Genomic DNA, 13815 nt, shown 5'->3' with positions numbered 1-13815 from the left:
TGATATAAGGAAAGATGTCAAGGCCTTGGAGAGGGTGCAGAGGAGATTTACTAGAATGGTACCAGGGATGAAGGACTTCAGTTATCTGGAGAAGCTGGGATTGTTCTCCTTAGAGCAGAGATGGTTAAGGGGAGACTTAATAGAGATGATCTAAATTACAAGGGGTTTTGACAGAGTAAATAAAGAGACACTGTTTGCACTAGCAGGAGGGTCGGTAACCAAAGGACACAGATTTAAGATAATTGCCAAAAGAAAGAGGGAGGATGAGGAGAATTTTAGTTACGCAGTGAGTTGTTATGATCTGGAATACACTGCCTAAAAGGGCAGTGGAAGCAGATTCAATAGCAACTTTCAGAAGGGAATTGGAGTTGAGGTCGAAGATCAGCCATGATCTTATTAAATGGTGGAGCAGGCTCGAGGGGTCACATGGCTTCCTCCTGCTCCTATTTCTTATGTTCTTAATTGGATAAATACTTGAAAAGGAGAAATTTGCAGGGCTATGGGGGAAAGAGCAGGGGAGTGGGACTAATTGGAGCCGGCACAGGCCCGATGGGCTGAACGGCCTCCTGTGCTGTAAAATTCTATGATTCTAAGTAGTGGGGAGGATGGAGTGGAGGAGAGAAACTGTCCAAACCAGCACTCTGCCAGAGAGGCACAGCTAATCTTTTACTTCTTCCAGTTCTCCCCCCAGTGCACTGCCTTATATTGGGGTAACGGTTCTATGGTTACCGGCTGGTTTCTGCTGCCAAACTCCCCAAGGGATTTTATCTCCTCTGGCACCACACCTCGGTGCACTGTTTAACCCCCGTCATTAACTCATCTAAACTAAAAGGAAGTTTACCAAACGGATGAAACAGTGACCTACCAGAGGGAGGTATGACAGGCGCTACTGCAGTGCGTGATATATAGGGTATACGAGAGATCACTGACCGTACACTGCATGTACCATCAAATGCAGCCAAAGGTGCATCTTATACACCAGATAGTACGGTATCAGTGAGGTACTTCACACTGTGATGGAATCTCCCCGCACTCAGCGGAAACCTTTTGTTTGCAAAAGTTAAATCACGTTTTCACTCATAAACCAGTTTTCCGTGGAACTGTTTGGAGAAGGCTTTGGTGGGTATGGGAGGGAATGCTGACTAGAGCTAAATATAGACTCTGCTACGACTGTCCAAATAAAGACACACGCGGCTATGTAGCAAACTGTACCTTTTTTAGTGTCTGCCTGTCAGCAATCTGGCAAACTGGTGATTCTTGTTTGAAAGTATAGCAGATTCCAGACTGGCAGCTCATTGGCATCAGTGGAATTATTTATATCAATTCATCATCACTGATTTATTTAAATTGAACCAACAAAATAAACCTTGTAATTTCTGCATCCCTCGCTCTCCCCCTCCCCCCGTTCTCTCCTATCCCGATTATGCAGACCCTTGCCTTTCACTACCCCACCATTTATCACGAATGAGCTTCGGCAGGCTATTTGTCCATGGAAGGCATCACTGCCGAGCCTTATCCAGACGCCCGATGTCCACACGCATGCACATTGCAGCAAGGAGAACAGGATATCTACCAGGAGCTGGAACCCTGGCTGATTATTTTGATGTCTCTGGCCCAGGGAGTGCTGAGGGCGATTGCAGTCCCCCCTCCACAGACCAGGGATTGAACCTGGGACCTTTCTAAAGACCAACTGAGAACGCCAAAGTTCATTTAAACTTGTGAGATGGCCCATCTTAAATATAGTTGATAAAATGTTATCACAGGTACAGTAATGTGATGGTTATGTTACCGGCCTAGTAATCCAGAGAGCGAGAGTTCAAATCCCACCGTGGGCAGTTTGAGAAATTGAATTCAGTTCAAAAAAATCTGGAAATAAAAAGCTGGTGTCAGTAAAAGTGACCATGAAGCTGTCGGATTGTCGTAAAAACCCAACTAGTTCACTAGTGTCCTTTAGTGAAGGAATCCTGCCGTCCTTACCCGGTCTGGGCCTATATGTGACTCTAATGTGGTTGTCTCTTAATTGCCCTCTGAAGTGCTCTCACTTAGTTGTGACAAACTGTTACAGAAGGCAGCCCACCACCACCTTCCCAGGGCAACTAGGGATGGACAATAAATGCCGGTCTTTCCAGTGACGCCCATGCAAATTAATTTTTTTTTTAAAAAGTATAGCCACCATTTCTATCTGCCTGTTAACAACAAATGCTGGAAAAATGTGCCCAACTTTCTCTCGTGATCAGCACTTTTTGTCCTCCTGTTTTCCCCTCCTTGCCTGGCGGTGCCGATCCTGCTGGGTGATTGGTGGAAGTCTCTGATTGGTGGTTCCTGCTAGAATCATGGCAGGTGATTGGTGGAAGTCTGTGATTGGTGCTTCCCGCTGGAATCATGGCGGGTGATTGGTGGAAGCCTGTGATTGGTGGTTCCCGCTGGAATCGTGGCAGGTGATTGGTGGAAGCCTGTGATTGGTGGTTCCCGCTGGAATCATGGCGGGTGATTGGTGGAAGCCTGTGATTGGTGGTTCCCGCTGGAATCATGGCGGGTGATTGGTGGAAGCCTGTGATTGGTGGTTCCCGCTGGAATCATGGCGGGTGATTGGTGGAAGCCTGTGATTGGTGGTTCCCGCTGGAATCATGGCGGGTGATTGGTGGAAGCCTGTGATTGGTGGTTCCCGCTGGAATCATGGAGGGTGATTGGTGGAAGCCTGTGATTGGTGGTTCCCGCTGGAATCATGGCGGGTGATTGGTGGAAGCCTGTGATTGGTGGTTCCCGCTGGAATCATGGAGGGTGATTGGTGGAAGCCTGTGATTGGTGGTTCCCGCTGGAATCATGGCGGGTGATTGGTGGAAGCCTGTGATTGGTGGTTCCCGCTGGAATCATGGAGGGTGATTGGTGGAAGCCTGTGATTGGTGGTTCCCGCTGGAATCATGGCGGGTGATTGGTGGAAGCCTGTGATTGGTGGTTCCCGCTGGAATCATGGCGGGTGATTGGTGGAAGCCTGTGATTGGTGGTTCCCGCTGGAATCATGGCGGGTGATTGGGAGAGCCCTGTGGAAATTCTCCCCCAAAGCATTCAAAAATACAAAGAATCTAGTAAAGAGGGAGAATTGTGAGAGTTGTAAAAACAGGGAAAAGCAAGTTAAAAAGTTACGAGAGAAAATTGTAGAGAACGTTTCGACCTAAAAAGCTCTTCCAGCCTTCGTGGTTTTAAAAAAAAAACGGGGGGAAGTGAAACATTGGGGTAAGGAACCAGCAGAGTTGTTAAACGGTTAGTTCACTTTTGTCTTTATAGAGGAAGAGGCCAGAGATTTAAATAAGCCAGGATCAGATTTCCAGGGGCAACAGAAAAGGAGCTGAGTGGCGTTGATAATCCAAAGATGGCTGGATGCTTTAAAGTAGTCCCGACGCCAAGGGATAAAAATCAGATCCCCAGATTCGGAGAGATTCTTAAAGATTGGTAAAGGGACAAACAACTCTTATTACATTTATGAAAAGGTTACTTGGCCTCTGGGAAACCATAAACTGGTTAGTTTAACAGCAGTTGTAGGGAAGAAGGTAGAAATTATTTTAAGGGGTATAGTGGGGGGGAAGGTTTAGAAAAATCAGCTTGATAACATATGAGCGTGCGAAAGAGGAGGAAGGGAGAAGACCAGCCTGTCCTGAACCAGCACGGTGTGACTTCCACACATTATTGCCCCCCCCCATTTCCCCCTGCGAACATATATATATATATATATATATACACACACCCAGTAACACAATCTCCTGGGAGAGGCAGAAAACCAGACAAAAAACATCTTGGGCCAACGTAGGAAACATAGAAAATAGGAGCAGGAGTAGGCCATTCGGCCCTTTGAGCCTGCTCCGCCATTCCATATGATCATGGCTGATCCTCTGTCTCAATACCATATTCCCCCTCTCTCCCCATCCCCCTTGATGCCTTTTGTGTCTAGAAAAAACTCTGAGAATTTCTCTTTGACTCGTAAAGGCAATCAAGCTCCAGGGGAACTATGTAAAAATTGACACCGAGCCAAAGAAAGAGCTATTGGGACAGATGACTAAAAAGTTGGTCAAAGAGGTAGGTTTTAAGCAGGGTCTTAAAGGAGGAGAGAGAGCTAGAGAGGTTTAGGGAGGAAATTTCAGAACTTAGGGCCGAGGCAGCTGAAAGCACGGCCGCCAATAGTGGGGCGAAGGGAGTGGGGGATGTACAAAAGTCCCCAGTTAGAGGAATGCAGAGATCTTGGAGGCTGGATGAGGTTACAGAGATGGAGAGGGGCGAGGCCATGGAGGGATTTGAACACGAGGATGAGAATTTTAAAATTGTTACAGTCAGTACCATTCTTGGAGATGAAGCTAATAATGGGGGAACGGTGTAATAAATACCTCTCCCTCCTTTTCTTTCTCAGCGTCTCAATCCTGATCTTCAACACCACACGGGAGTCCTTTGTCCTGGTCAAGCAGTTCCGTCCAGGTAATCTCTGCTGAACGTGTATGTTGCTCGGGGAAGGATGTGATCCAAGCTTTTGGAATCCTGAAAGAAACGAGCGAGGTGGCAGTGGAGGTGTTCCTTGTTTCGAGCCAAGAACAGCAGACTCAGGCATATCGGTATAAACTCAAGCTAAACGCAAGTGAGACTTACCTGTTGGTCCATTGGGTCAAGTCACCACCTGTGGATCACAGCAACACCCATACAAACCAGGATCTTTACTAGGGGGTGTTGATGTGTGGCATTCGGTTGAGGACAGGATTAGGATCCGCCATGATGCCCGCCACAGTCGAATAGCCTGCCAACACTCACTGTCCACGATAATAATAGCTATTTAGGTGAAGTACCAGAGGGTGACCGGCACCTATGGAGCTGTACCTCAGCGGGTGTCAGGATAGGAGGAGAAACATTGGGTAAGGGGGAGCCGGTAAACTAGGCTGGGAGATTTCCTTTGACATGTGGATGTCAGCTTGGCTCAGTTGGTAAGATACTTGTCCCTGGGTCAGAAGGTCATGGGTTCAAGCCCCACTCCAGGACCCGATGCGTTTAATCTAGTCCGGCCCTCTAGTGCTTTATCGAAGGAGTACTGCATTTTCCGATGAGACGTTAAACCGATAAACTGAGGCTCTGTCTGCTTGTTGCGCTGGTTCAAGAGATCCCACGGCATCATTCTCTTGGCCCCGATTCAAGAGATTGACTGGCCGTTCATCACATTTGCTTTTTGTGGGATCTTGCTGTGCATCACTGGAGGCTTTTTTTTGCCTACCAAACGACAGTATCTAAACTTCCAAAAGTAATTCATAGGCTGTGGAGTGCTCTGGGATGTCCTGAGGATATGATAGAGCACTGTATGCAAGGTCATTGTTTTATGGCTAAATGTGGCAGCCTTGGCTCAGTGGTAGCACTCTGGCCTCTGAGTCAGTTTGAGTTCGTAATCCAGGCTGACATTCCTGTGCAGTACTGAGGGAGTGCTGCACTGTTGGAGGTGCCGTCTTGCAGATAAGAGGTTAAACCGAGGCCCCGTCTGCCCTCTCGGGCGAACGTAAAAGATCCCACGGCCACTATTTCAAAGAGGAGCAGGGGAGTTCACCCTGGAGTCCTGGCCAATATTTATCCAAAATCAACCAAAATCACCAAAACAGATTATCTGGTCATTTATCACACTGCTGTTTGTGGGATCTTGCTGTGTGCAAATTGGCTGCCGCGTTTCCTACATTACAACAGTGACTACACTTCAAAAGTACTTCATCGGCTGTAAAGCACTTTGAGCATCCTGAGATTATGAGAGGTGCTTTATAAATGCAAGTTCTTTCTTTAAAGAATGTGCTGTGTAATACTGAATCAACCCAGATCAGATAAGCTCAGCTAGTTGAGGTATTACAGTCAGTCTCAGTGCTCCTCTGTGGGGCAGGGGAAAGAAAGATTCAGCCGGGCTTTGCGATTCACATACTATTCACTGACCCCTGCTGGAAAGTACATGGGCAACAGGATCGGACTTGGCTGCGTCGTACTTAATTGAGGTGTCAGAAGGCAGCCAGTACCTGTGGAACTGTACCCCAACAAACAGGGAATGCTTTCAGGAGAAAATAGGGGGTGGGAGACTAGGAGGGAAGGAGGAACAACCTATTAAAATGATACACAGGCACTGGAGAAGGTGCAAAAAAGATTTACGAGAATGATGCAAAACCGAGAGGTTGTAACTATCAGGAAAGGCTGCGCAGGTTGGGGCTCTTTTCTCTAGAAAAAAGACCGAGGGGTCATTAATAGAGGTCTTTAAAATTATGAGGGAGTTCGATAGGGTAGACATAGAGAAGATGTTTCCGCATGTGTTGAGGGGGGGGGGTCATAAATATAAGATAGTCACTAATAAATCCAATAGAGAAACATCTTTACCCAGAGAGTGGTTAGAATGTGGAACTCGCTCCCACAAGGAGTAGTTGAGGCGAATAGTATAGATACATTTAAGGGGAAGCTCGATAAACACACGAGGGAGAAAGGAATAGAAGGATATGCTGATAGGGTGAGATGAAGTGGGGAGGGAACAGGCTCGTGTGGAGCAGAAACACCGGCACAGACCAGTTGGGCCGGATGGCCAGTTTCTATGCTGTTAATTCTAAGTAATTCGATGTAAACCAGATAAGAGGCGATGGATTGTACCACACTTAGAGTCAGGGTTGGTTTGGTGTCTCTTTGATGAAGACTGTGATGTCATGATATGGGCCTTTAAAATAATGAAAGGTATAGATTAGGTTAAAGTCAACAAGCTGAGCTTCAAAAATAAGCCGAGGACTAGAGGGCACTAATTTAAAGTTCACAAGCCTCGTGCAGGATTAAAAAATACTTCTTTCCCCGCAGGATAGTGGACATTGTGAAACGTACATAAATATATATTGGTATACATTTAGCGACACCTTTAAAGGAGCTGGATCAATATCTGTGGAGAAGAGTAGAGTTGGGGGTTCGAGATATATTAGCAGCACTGCCTGGTTTTTTTTTGAGTGGGGGGGAGGAAGCTCGTGTTCTCACAGCAGGGGATCAGCAGGTACTGGAGAGCTGGCAGAGGCCATGATAGGACTCTGGATGGAGTGGTCTTGATGGAGCGAATCGCCTTTTTCTCTCCGAATTTCCTTATGAAAGGATAGCATCTGCCGTTGTCGAAGGAGCCGGGACAGGTCTGATGCCGGCTGCTCCTGGGATAGTAAGACCGCAGCATATACCATTTGCATATTTTTACATTCATCAATTGCCTCCTCTGCCCCTGTGTCTCATTCTTTATCCTGCAATCTGAAAACCATTTCTTGGTAAAGCATTTAATTGAAATGCGTTCAAGTGCCTGATTTCATTTCTAACCAAACCCTTTTTTATTTGGGTTAGCCTTTGCCTCAGCATTATGTGGAAACTTGTTTAGTTAAACATACACTGGGATAAGTTGCCTTTGATCACTGAAGCATTGCTGCAGCCTGCACCGCGGTGCGTGCGGCTAATCTCTGGGTTGATCTAATAGCATGCGGAGGCTGGAGTCAGTCTGTTATTTTTCTATTTCTAACCAGTTAAAAGCTATTGTAATTCCACTGACAGAGCGCGCGGGAGTCTGCAGGATAAAGGTCGGATTTCTGAGCCTCCCCTCCATAGCTCAGTGGGAAAAGGCATCCACCTGGTGTAGCTCTGAGCCCAATACCAGTTTTGATAACTGGTTAAGAACCTTATCCTCCTTTACAAACCTCTCCATAGCCTCGTCCCACCTTACCCCTATAACCTCTTGCAGCCCTACATCCCAGGCCGTGCCTTTCGATCCCCCAGAAAGAAAGAAAGACCTGCATTTGTATAGCGTCTTTCACAACCTCAGGATGTCTGAAAGCACTTACAGCCAATGAAGTATTTTTGAAGTGTAGTCACTGTTGTAATGTAGGAAAAGCAGCAGCCAATTTGTGCACAGCAAGATCCCACAAATAGCAATGAGATGAATGACCAGATAATCTGTTTTTAGTGATGTTGGTTGAGAGATAAATATTGGCCAGGACACCAGGGAGAATTCCCCCGCTCTTCTTCGAAATAGTGCCCTGGGATCTTTTAGGTCCACCTGAGAGGGCTGACAGGGCTTTGGTTTAACGTCTCAGCCGAAGGTCAGCACATCCGACGATGCAGTTCTCCCTCAGTACTGACACAGGGAGCGTCAGCCTAGATTTTGTGCTCAAGGCTCTGGAGTGGGGCTTGAACCCACGACCGTCTGACTCAGAGGCAAGAGTGCTACCCATTGAGCCACGGCTGACACGGTCTCCTCTGCACCCTACCCTCCCTCCGCTCCATCATCTAGGAACATAGGAATAGCCATTCAGCCCCTTGAGCCTGTTCCACCATTTAATCAATTAGATCATGGCTGATCTGTACCTCAATTCCATTTACCTGCCTTTTCTCCATTTCCCTCGATATCCTTACCTAACAAAAATCTATCAATCTCAGTCTTGAAATTTTCAGTTGTCCCAGCATCAGCAGCCTTTTGGGGGAGAGAATTCCAAAATTTCCACTACCATTTGCGTTTAAAAAGTGCTTCCTGATTTCACTCCTAAATCTATAGTAGCACCTTCAGCAGGTTGCGACCCTACTCTTGGAAACTCCCCCCACAAGCCCCTCTCTGTCACCGCATGCCTCCCCTCTTTTAAACCCTCCTCAATACTATTTCTTTGACCCTGATTAGGGTCATCTCTCCCCACTCTCCTATTGCTGCTCGTTGGCCTTTTCTCCATTGTGAAGCACCTAGGGCCGTTTCCTGTGTTAAAGGCAGGTTGTCGGCCTGAACTGATCCTTGGGTCAATAGTTGCTACAATTGGCCCCCTGCTCCCCCCCCTCCCACCCCACCCATGGAGCTAGAGAACAGAAAAACAAGCCAAAGTTCCCGTCCCTGACTGGTATATGCTGCTAAAGGACAGGATTGGACTTGGCTGTGATGCCCCTGGTGGTGGAATAGCCTGCAGACAGTCACTGTTTGGTTCACAGGCGAGGAATGGCCAATTGGGTGAGGTACCGGAGGGTGTGAGACTGCACCTTAAGCTGAATCGCCATCTTCTGGAGAGGCAGGAAGGATAGACTCTGGTAATCCCAAGACTTTGTAGAGCACTCTGCAGGAGACCATCAGACATTGCAGGATAGTTATTTATTTTTTTATTCATTCTCGAGATGTGGGCATCGCTGGCAAAGCCGGCATTCATTGCCCATCCTTATAGTTGCCCTTATACAAGTGCTCGGCCACTTCAGAGAGCAGTTAAGAGTCAACCACGTTGGTGTGGGGACTGGAGACACATATAGGCCCAGACCGGGTAAGGACGGCAGATTTTCTTCCCTAAAGGACATTGGTGAACCAGTTGGGTTTTTATGACAATCTGACAGTTTCATGGTCACTTTTACTGATCACAGCATTTTATTTCCAGATTTTTTAAACTGAATTCAAAATTCTCAAAATGTCCTCGGTGGGATTTGAACTCATGTTCTCTGGTTTATTAGTCCAATAACAGAATCACTACATTACCGTACCCTGTTCTTTTGGGGAAAGATAACTCCGTCCCACCTGCACAGGGAGGTGGACCGTGGAGTTGAGGGAGGACCCATGCAGCGTTGCTGGTGTTGAGGAAGCTCAGAGTAACGAGGCCATGGATTAGCGAGGCACAGCTTGGATTCATGCACTCTGCTGGTCTGTCTTGCTGCCATAGGGAGTTGGCCGACCTCTAGGTCAGAGGGAAGATCGGGAGCTGGTCCCATTCACGGTCCACCTTGGCTACAGAAGGGAAATGGCTCACGGGGAAGGGTTAAAGGGGGAAGGATATAAACAACATGCAGTGTTCTCACATTCTGAAGAATTCAGGTAAATGCAAATATTTCCTCCTTTCACTCTCAAGGCTGTAAGTCGTCCTCTTCAGTGTAGAATTTATGAAGAGTACTCTATGAAGCTGAACTAAAGTACCAGAACTATACCAGGGATGAGGGACTTCAGTTACGTGGATAGACTGAAGAAGCTGGGGTTGTTCTCCTTAGAGCAGCGAAGGTTAAGGGGAGATTTAATAGAGGTGTTCAAAATCATGAAGGCTTTGATAGAGTAAATAAGGAGAAACCGTTTCCACTGACAGGAGGGTCGATAGCCAGAGGGCACAGATTTAAGATAATTGACAAAAGAACCAGTGGTGTGATGAGATTTTCTTTTAAGCAGCAAGTTATGATGATCTGGAATGCGCTGCCTGAAAGGGTGCAGATTCAAAAACAACTTTCAAAAGGGAATTGAACAGAAGAACAGAAGAAATAGGAGCAGGAGTGGGTCACACAGCCCCTCGAGCCTGCTCCGCCATTCAATCAGATCATGGCTGATCTCTGACCTCAACTCCACTTTCCTGCCCGATCCCTATATCCCTTGATTCCCCTAGGGTCCAAAAATCTATCCATCTCAGCCTTGAATATACTCAACGACTGAGCATCCCCAGCCCCCTGGGGTAGAGAATTTCAAAGATTCACAACCCTCTGAGTGAAGAAATTCCTCCTCATCTCAGTCTTAAATGGTCGACCCCTTATCCTGAGACTATGCCCCCTGGTTCTAGACACTCCAGCCAGGGGAAACAACTTCTCAGCATCTACCCTGTCAAGCCCCCTCAGAATCTTATATGTTTCAATGAGATCACCTCTCATTCTTCTAAACTCCAGAGAGTATAGACCCATTCTACTCAATCTCTCCTCATAGGACAACCCTCTCATCCCAATAGAATCATTCTAGTAATTGGATAACAACGTGAAGGGGAAAAAATTACAGCGCTATGGGGAAAGAGCAGGGGAGGGGGCTAATTGGATAGCTCTTTCAAAAAGCCAGCACAGGCACGATGGGCCGAATGGCCTCCTGTGTTGTAAGATTCTATGCTAAAGTGTTGCTGAGCATTGCAATCCTTTATTTCTAGCTGTCTACATGTGTGAGTGTGCGAGGCAAGGAATCCTAATCGCAGCAGACATGACAACCTCAACTGGCTGTCCCCAGTCACCAGTAGCAGCAGAGCTCTTACCTGCGTCTGTTGGCGTAACATATGAGCTTTGTGCCGGAATCGTCGACAAGCCAAGCCTTTCACTGCAGGAAATAGCAAAGGAAGAGGTTCTGGAGGAATGCGGCTATAATGTGCCGGTGGGAAACTTGCAGAAGATTACCTCATACAGGTGAGTGCATTCTAAAAGTAATGGGGATAGTCATTGTCTCAAGTTGTGGTGTTTATCTGATTACTCGTGCAGGGACTTTCAGTTTCTGTTTCCTCACTGTCACAGACATCAAACAAAGGGGAAGAAAAGGGAAGGAACCTCTGCACAAGAGGGTCACTGAGTGAATCCTGGCCTGACAATAGAGAAGGGAGCTTTACTCTGTATCTAACCTGTGCTGTACCTGCCCTGGGAGTGTTTGATGGGACAGTGTAGAGGGTACTTTACTCTGTATCTAACCTGTGCTGTACCTGCCCGGGGAGTGTTTGATGGGACAGTGTAGAGGGAGCTTTACTCTGTATCTAACCTGTGCTGTACCTGCCCTGGGAGTGTTTGATGGGACAGTGTAGAGGGTACTTTACTCTGTATCTAACCTGTGCTGTACCTGCCCTGGGAGTGTTTGATGGGACAGTGTAGAGGGTACTTTACTCTGTATCTAACCTGTGCTGTACCTGCCCGGGGAGTGTTTGATGGGACAGTGTAGAGGGAGCTTTACTCTGTATCTAACCTGTGCTGTACCTGCCCTGGGAGTGTTTGATGGGACAGTGTAGAGGGTACTTTACTCTGTATCTAACCCATGCTGTACCTGCCCTGGGAGTGTTTGATGGGACAGTGTAGAGGGAGCTTTACTCTGTATCTAACCTGTGCTGTACCTGCCCGGGGAGTGTTTGATGGGACAGTGTAGAGGGAGCTTTGCTCTGTATCTAACCTGTGCTGTACCTGCCCGGGGAGTGTTTGATGGGACAGTGTAGAGGGAGCTTTACTCTGTATCTAACCCGTGCTGTACCTGCCCTGGGAGTGTTTGATGGGACAGTGTAGAGGGAGCTTTACTCTTTATCTAACCCGTACTGTACCTGCCCTGGGAGTGTTTGATGGGACAATGTAGAAGTAGTGTGCATAATCTAGGCTGACACTTCATTGCAGTTCTGAGGGTATGCTGCACTGTTGGAGGTGCCATCTTTTGGATGAGACTTTAAACCGTCTGCCCACATGGCACTATTCGAAGAAGAGCAGAGGAATTCTCTTATACTCATGGGTGTGAATGTTCCGGCTGATATATTGAGTCCCAGTATTTGAGCTCTTTACATTAGTGAACAATTTGCCTTGATCGATTTTGTTAATTCCTTTCATTATAATCCTGAAAATTTTGATTCAATCTTCTTATATCCTGCTCTATACAGACAGTGATATGGAGATAATGGAAATTGTGAACTCAGTCAGTTTGTATCCATATCCCTGCACAGTGTTCCTGAGTGCCATTAAACAATTAGTCTCCAAAATGAGTCTGGCGCAGGGTGCACCTGTTGCTTTGTGCCATATAATGGTCATTGCCTCAGAATAGTTTCATAATGATTAAGTTTCACCTGTTCATTTTGCTTTTTAGTTCTTTATAACGGCAACTGCGCACAAAACCTTGCAGATAACAACGAACAGTGCTGTAGATAAGGAAGTTGAGAGAGTTCTATCTGCTTTCCCAATCTGAAATATCTAACTCTGTCTACTCATAAACTGTCAGGGCGGACGTCTTTTCAAGTTGCTGTCATTCACCCTCTTTCCTCCTCTCCCTCTCCAGTTCCTTTCTCTCTCCTGAAGGTGCTGAGTCGCGCAGGGGTGCCGGGGTTCGAGGGGCATCGGCTGCCCTCAGTTACCTCCCCCGAGTCGCCATTCTTTACATACAAATCAATTGAAAGACTAATCCACCTTGGAGGGTATCACATGCTGCCCTCACTTGACACCCTCACACATCAACTATCTAGCAGGGGTCACTGGATAGTGACCAGGAGCAGGAAGCCTGGCAGGCTTTTCCCCCTCTCTAGTCCAGGGGTCCTAATTCCAATTGGACCACCCCCGCCCCCAAACTGCTGCCCAAGATGAGATCGTCTACCTCAGCACAGACCAGGGAGGGCACATGGATGATTTTCATCTCGGATTCACACTGGGCGGGCCATTACCAACTGAGGAACTCAGCTCGAGTGCCAAGGAACCAAATCTTCACTTACTAGACCAGCACATTATATATTGGGAATACACGTGGGATATGGAGGATGCAGGTGGGACACAGAGGATACACATTAGATATGGAGAATAAATAATGGATATGGAGGATTCACAAAGAATGGGATATAGGGAATACACATTGGATAAAGAGGTTCAGTTGGATATGGAGGCTATATATTGGATTTGGATGACACATATTTGGTATGAAGGATGCACATTGGATAATTAGGATACACAGGATATGGAAGATATACATGGGTCAGAGATAAAACACATTAGATAGAGATCACACTTGGAATAAAGAGAATACACATGAGACTGAGAGAATACACACGGGATATGAAGGATACAAGTGAGATAGAGAAAATACACGTGTTATAGTGGATACACATATGAGACAGATTAAATATGCATTGGATATGAAGGCTACACATTGGATAGAGAGGATACACCTGGAATAGGAAGGATGTGGCAGATACACGTTGGGACACATTGTATTCAATATTTATAGAATGTGTGTGCCCCGTCGAACAACACATGAATGATAAATAGAATATGCTGCAGGGAGGCACTGCATATGATATCAGAATTTAAATAGATAAGATGATTTTTTTTTGTGAA

The 13815-nt window shown here is 46.6% G+C and overlaps 1 protein-coding gene across 2 annotated transcripts in view; it reads left to right on the top strand.

Annotated features, from left to right (window-relative positions):
- nudt14 (nudix (nucleoside diphosphate linked moiety X)-type motif 14) overlaps positions 1-13815 on the top strand; it is a 112367-nt gene that overhangs the window by 87153 nt on the left and 11399 nt on the right. For both annotated transcript variants that reach the window (XM_067991081.1, XM_067991082.1), the window contains exons 3-4: positions 4400-4464; positions 10911-11160. In XM_067991081.1, coding sequence (XP_067847182.1) covers positions 4400-4464; positions 10911-11160 — 315 coding nt within the window. The remainder of the gene's footprint in view (positions 1-4399; positions 4465-10910; positions 11161-13815) is intronic.

The sequence above is a fragment of the Heptranchias perlo genome, chromosome 10 (genome assembly GCF_035084215.1).
Source record: "Heptranchias perlo isolate sHepPer1 chromosome 10, sHepPer1.hap1, whole genome shotgun sequence".
In the NCBI taxonomy this organism is placed as follows: Eukaryota; Metazoa; Chordata; class Chondrichthyes; order Hexanchiformes; family Hexanchidae; genus Heptranchias; species Heptranchias perlo.
This window is presented reverse-complemented; position numbering and strand designations above follow the sequence as displayed.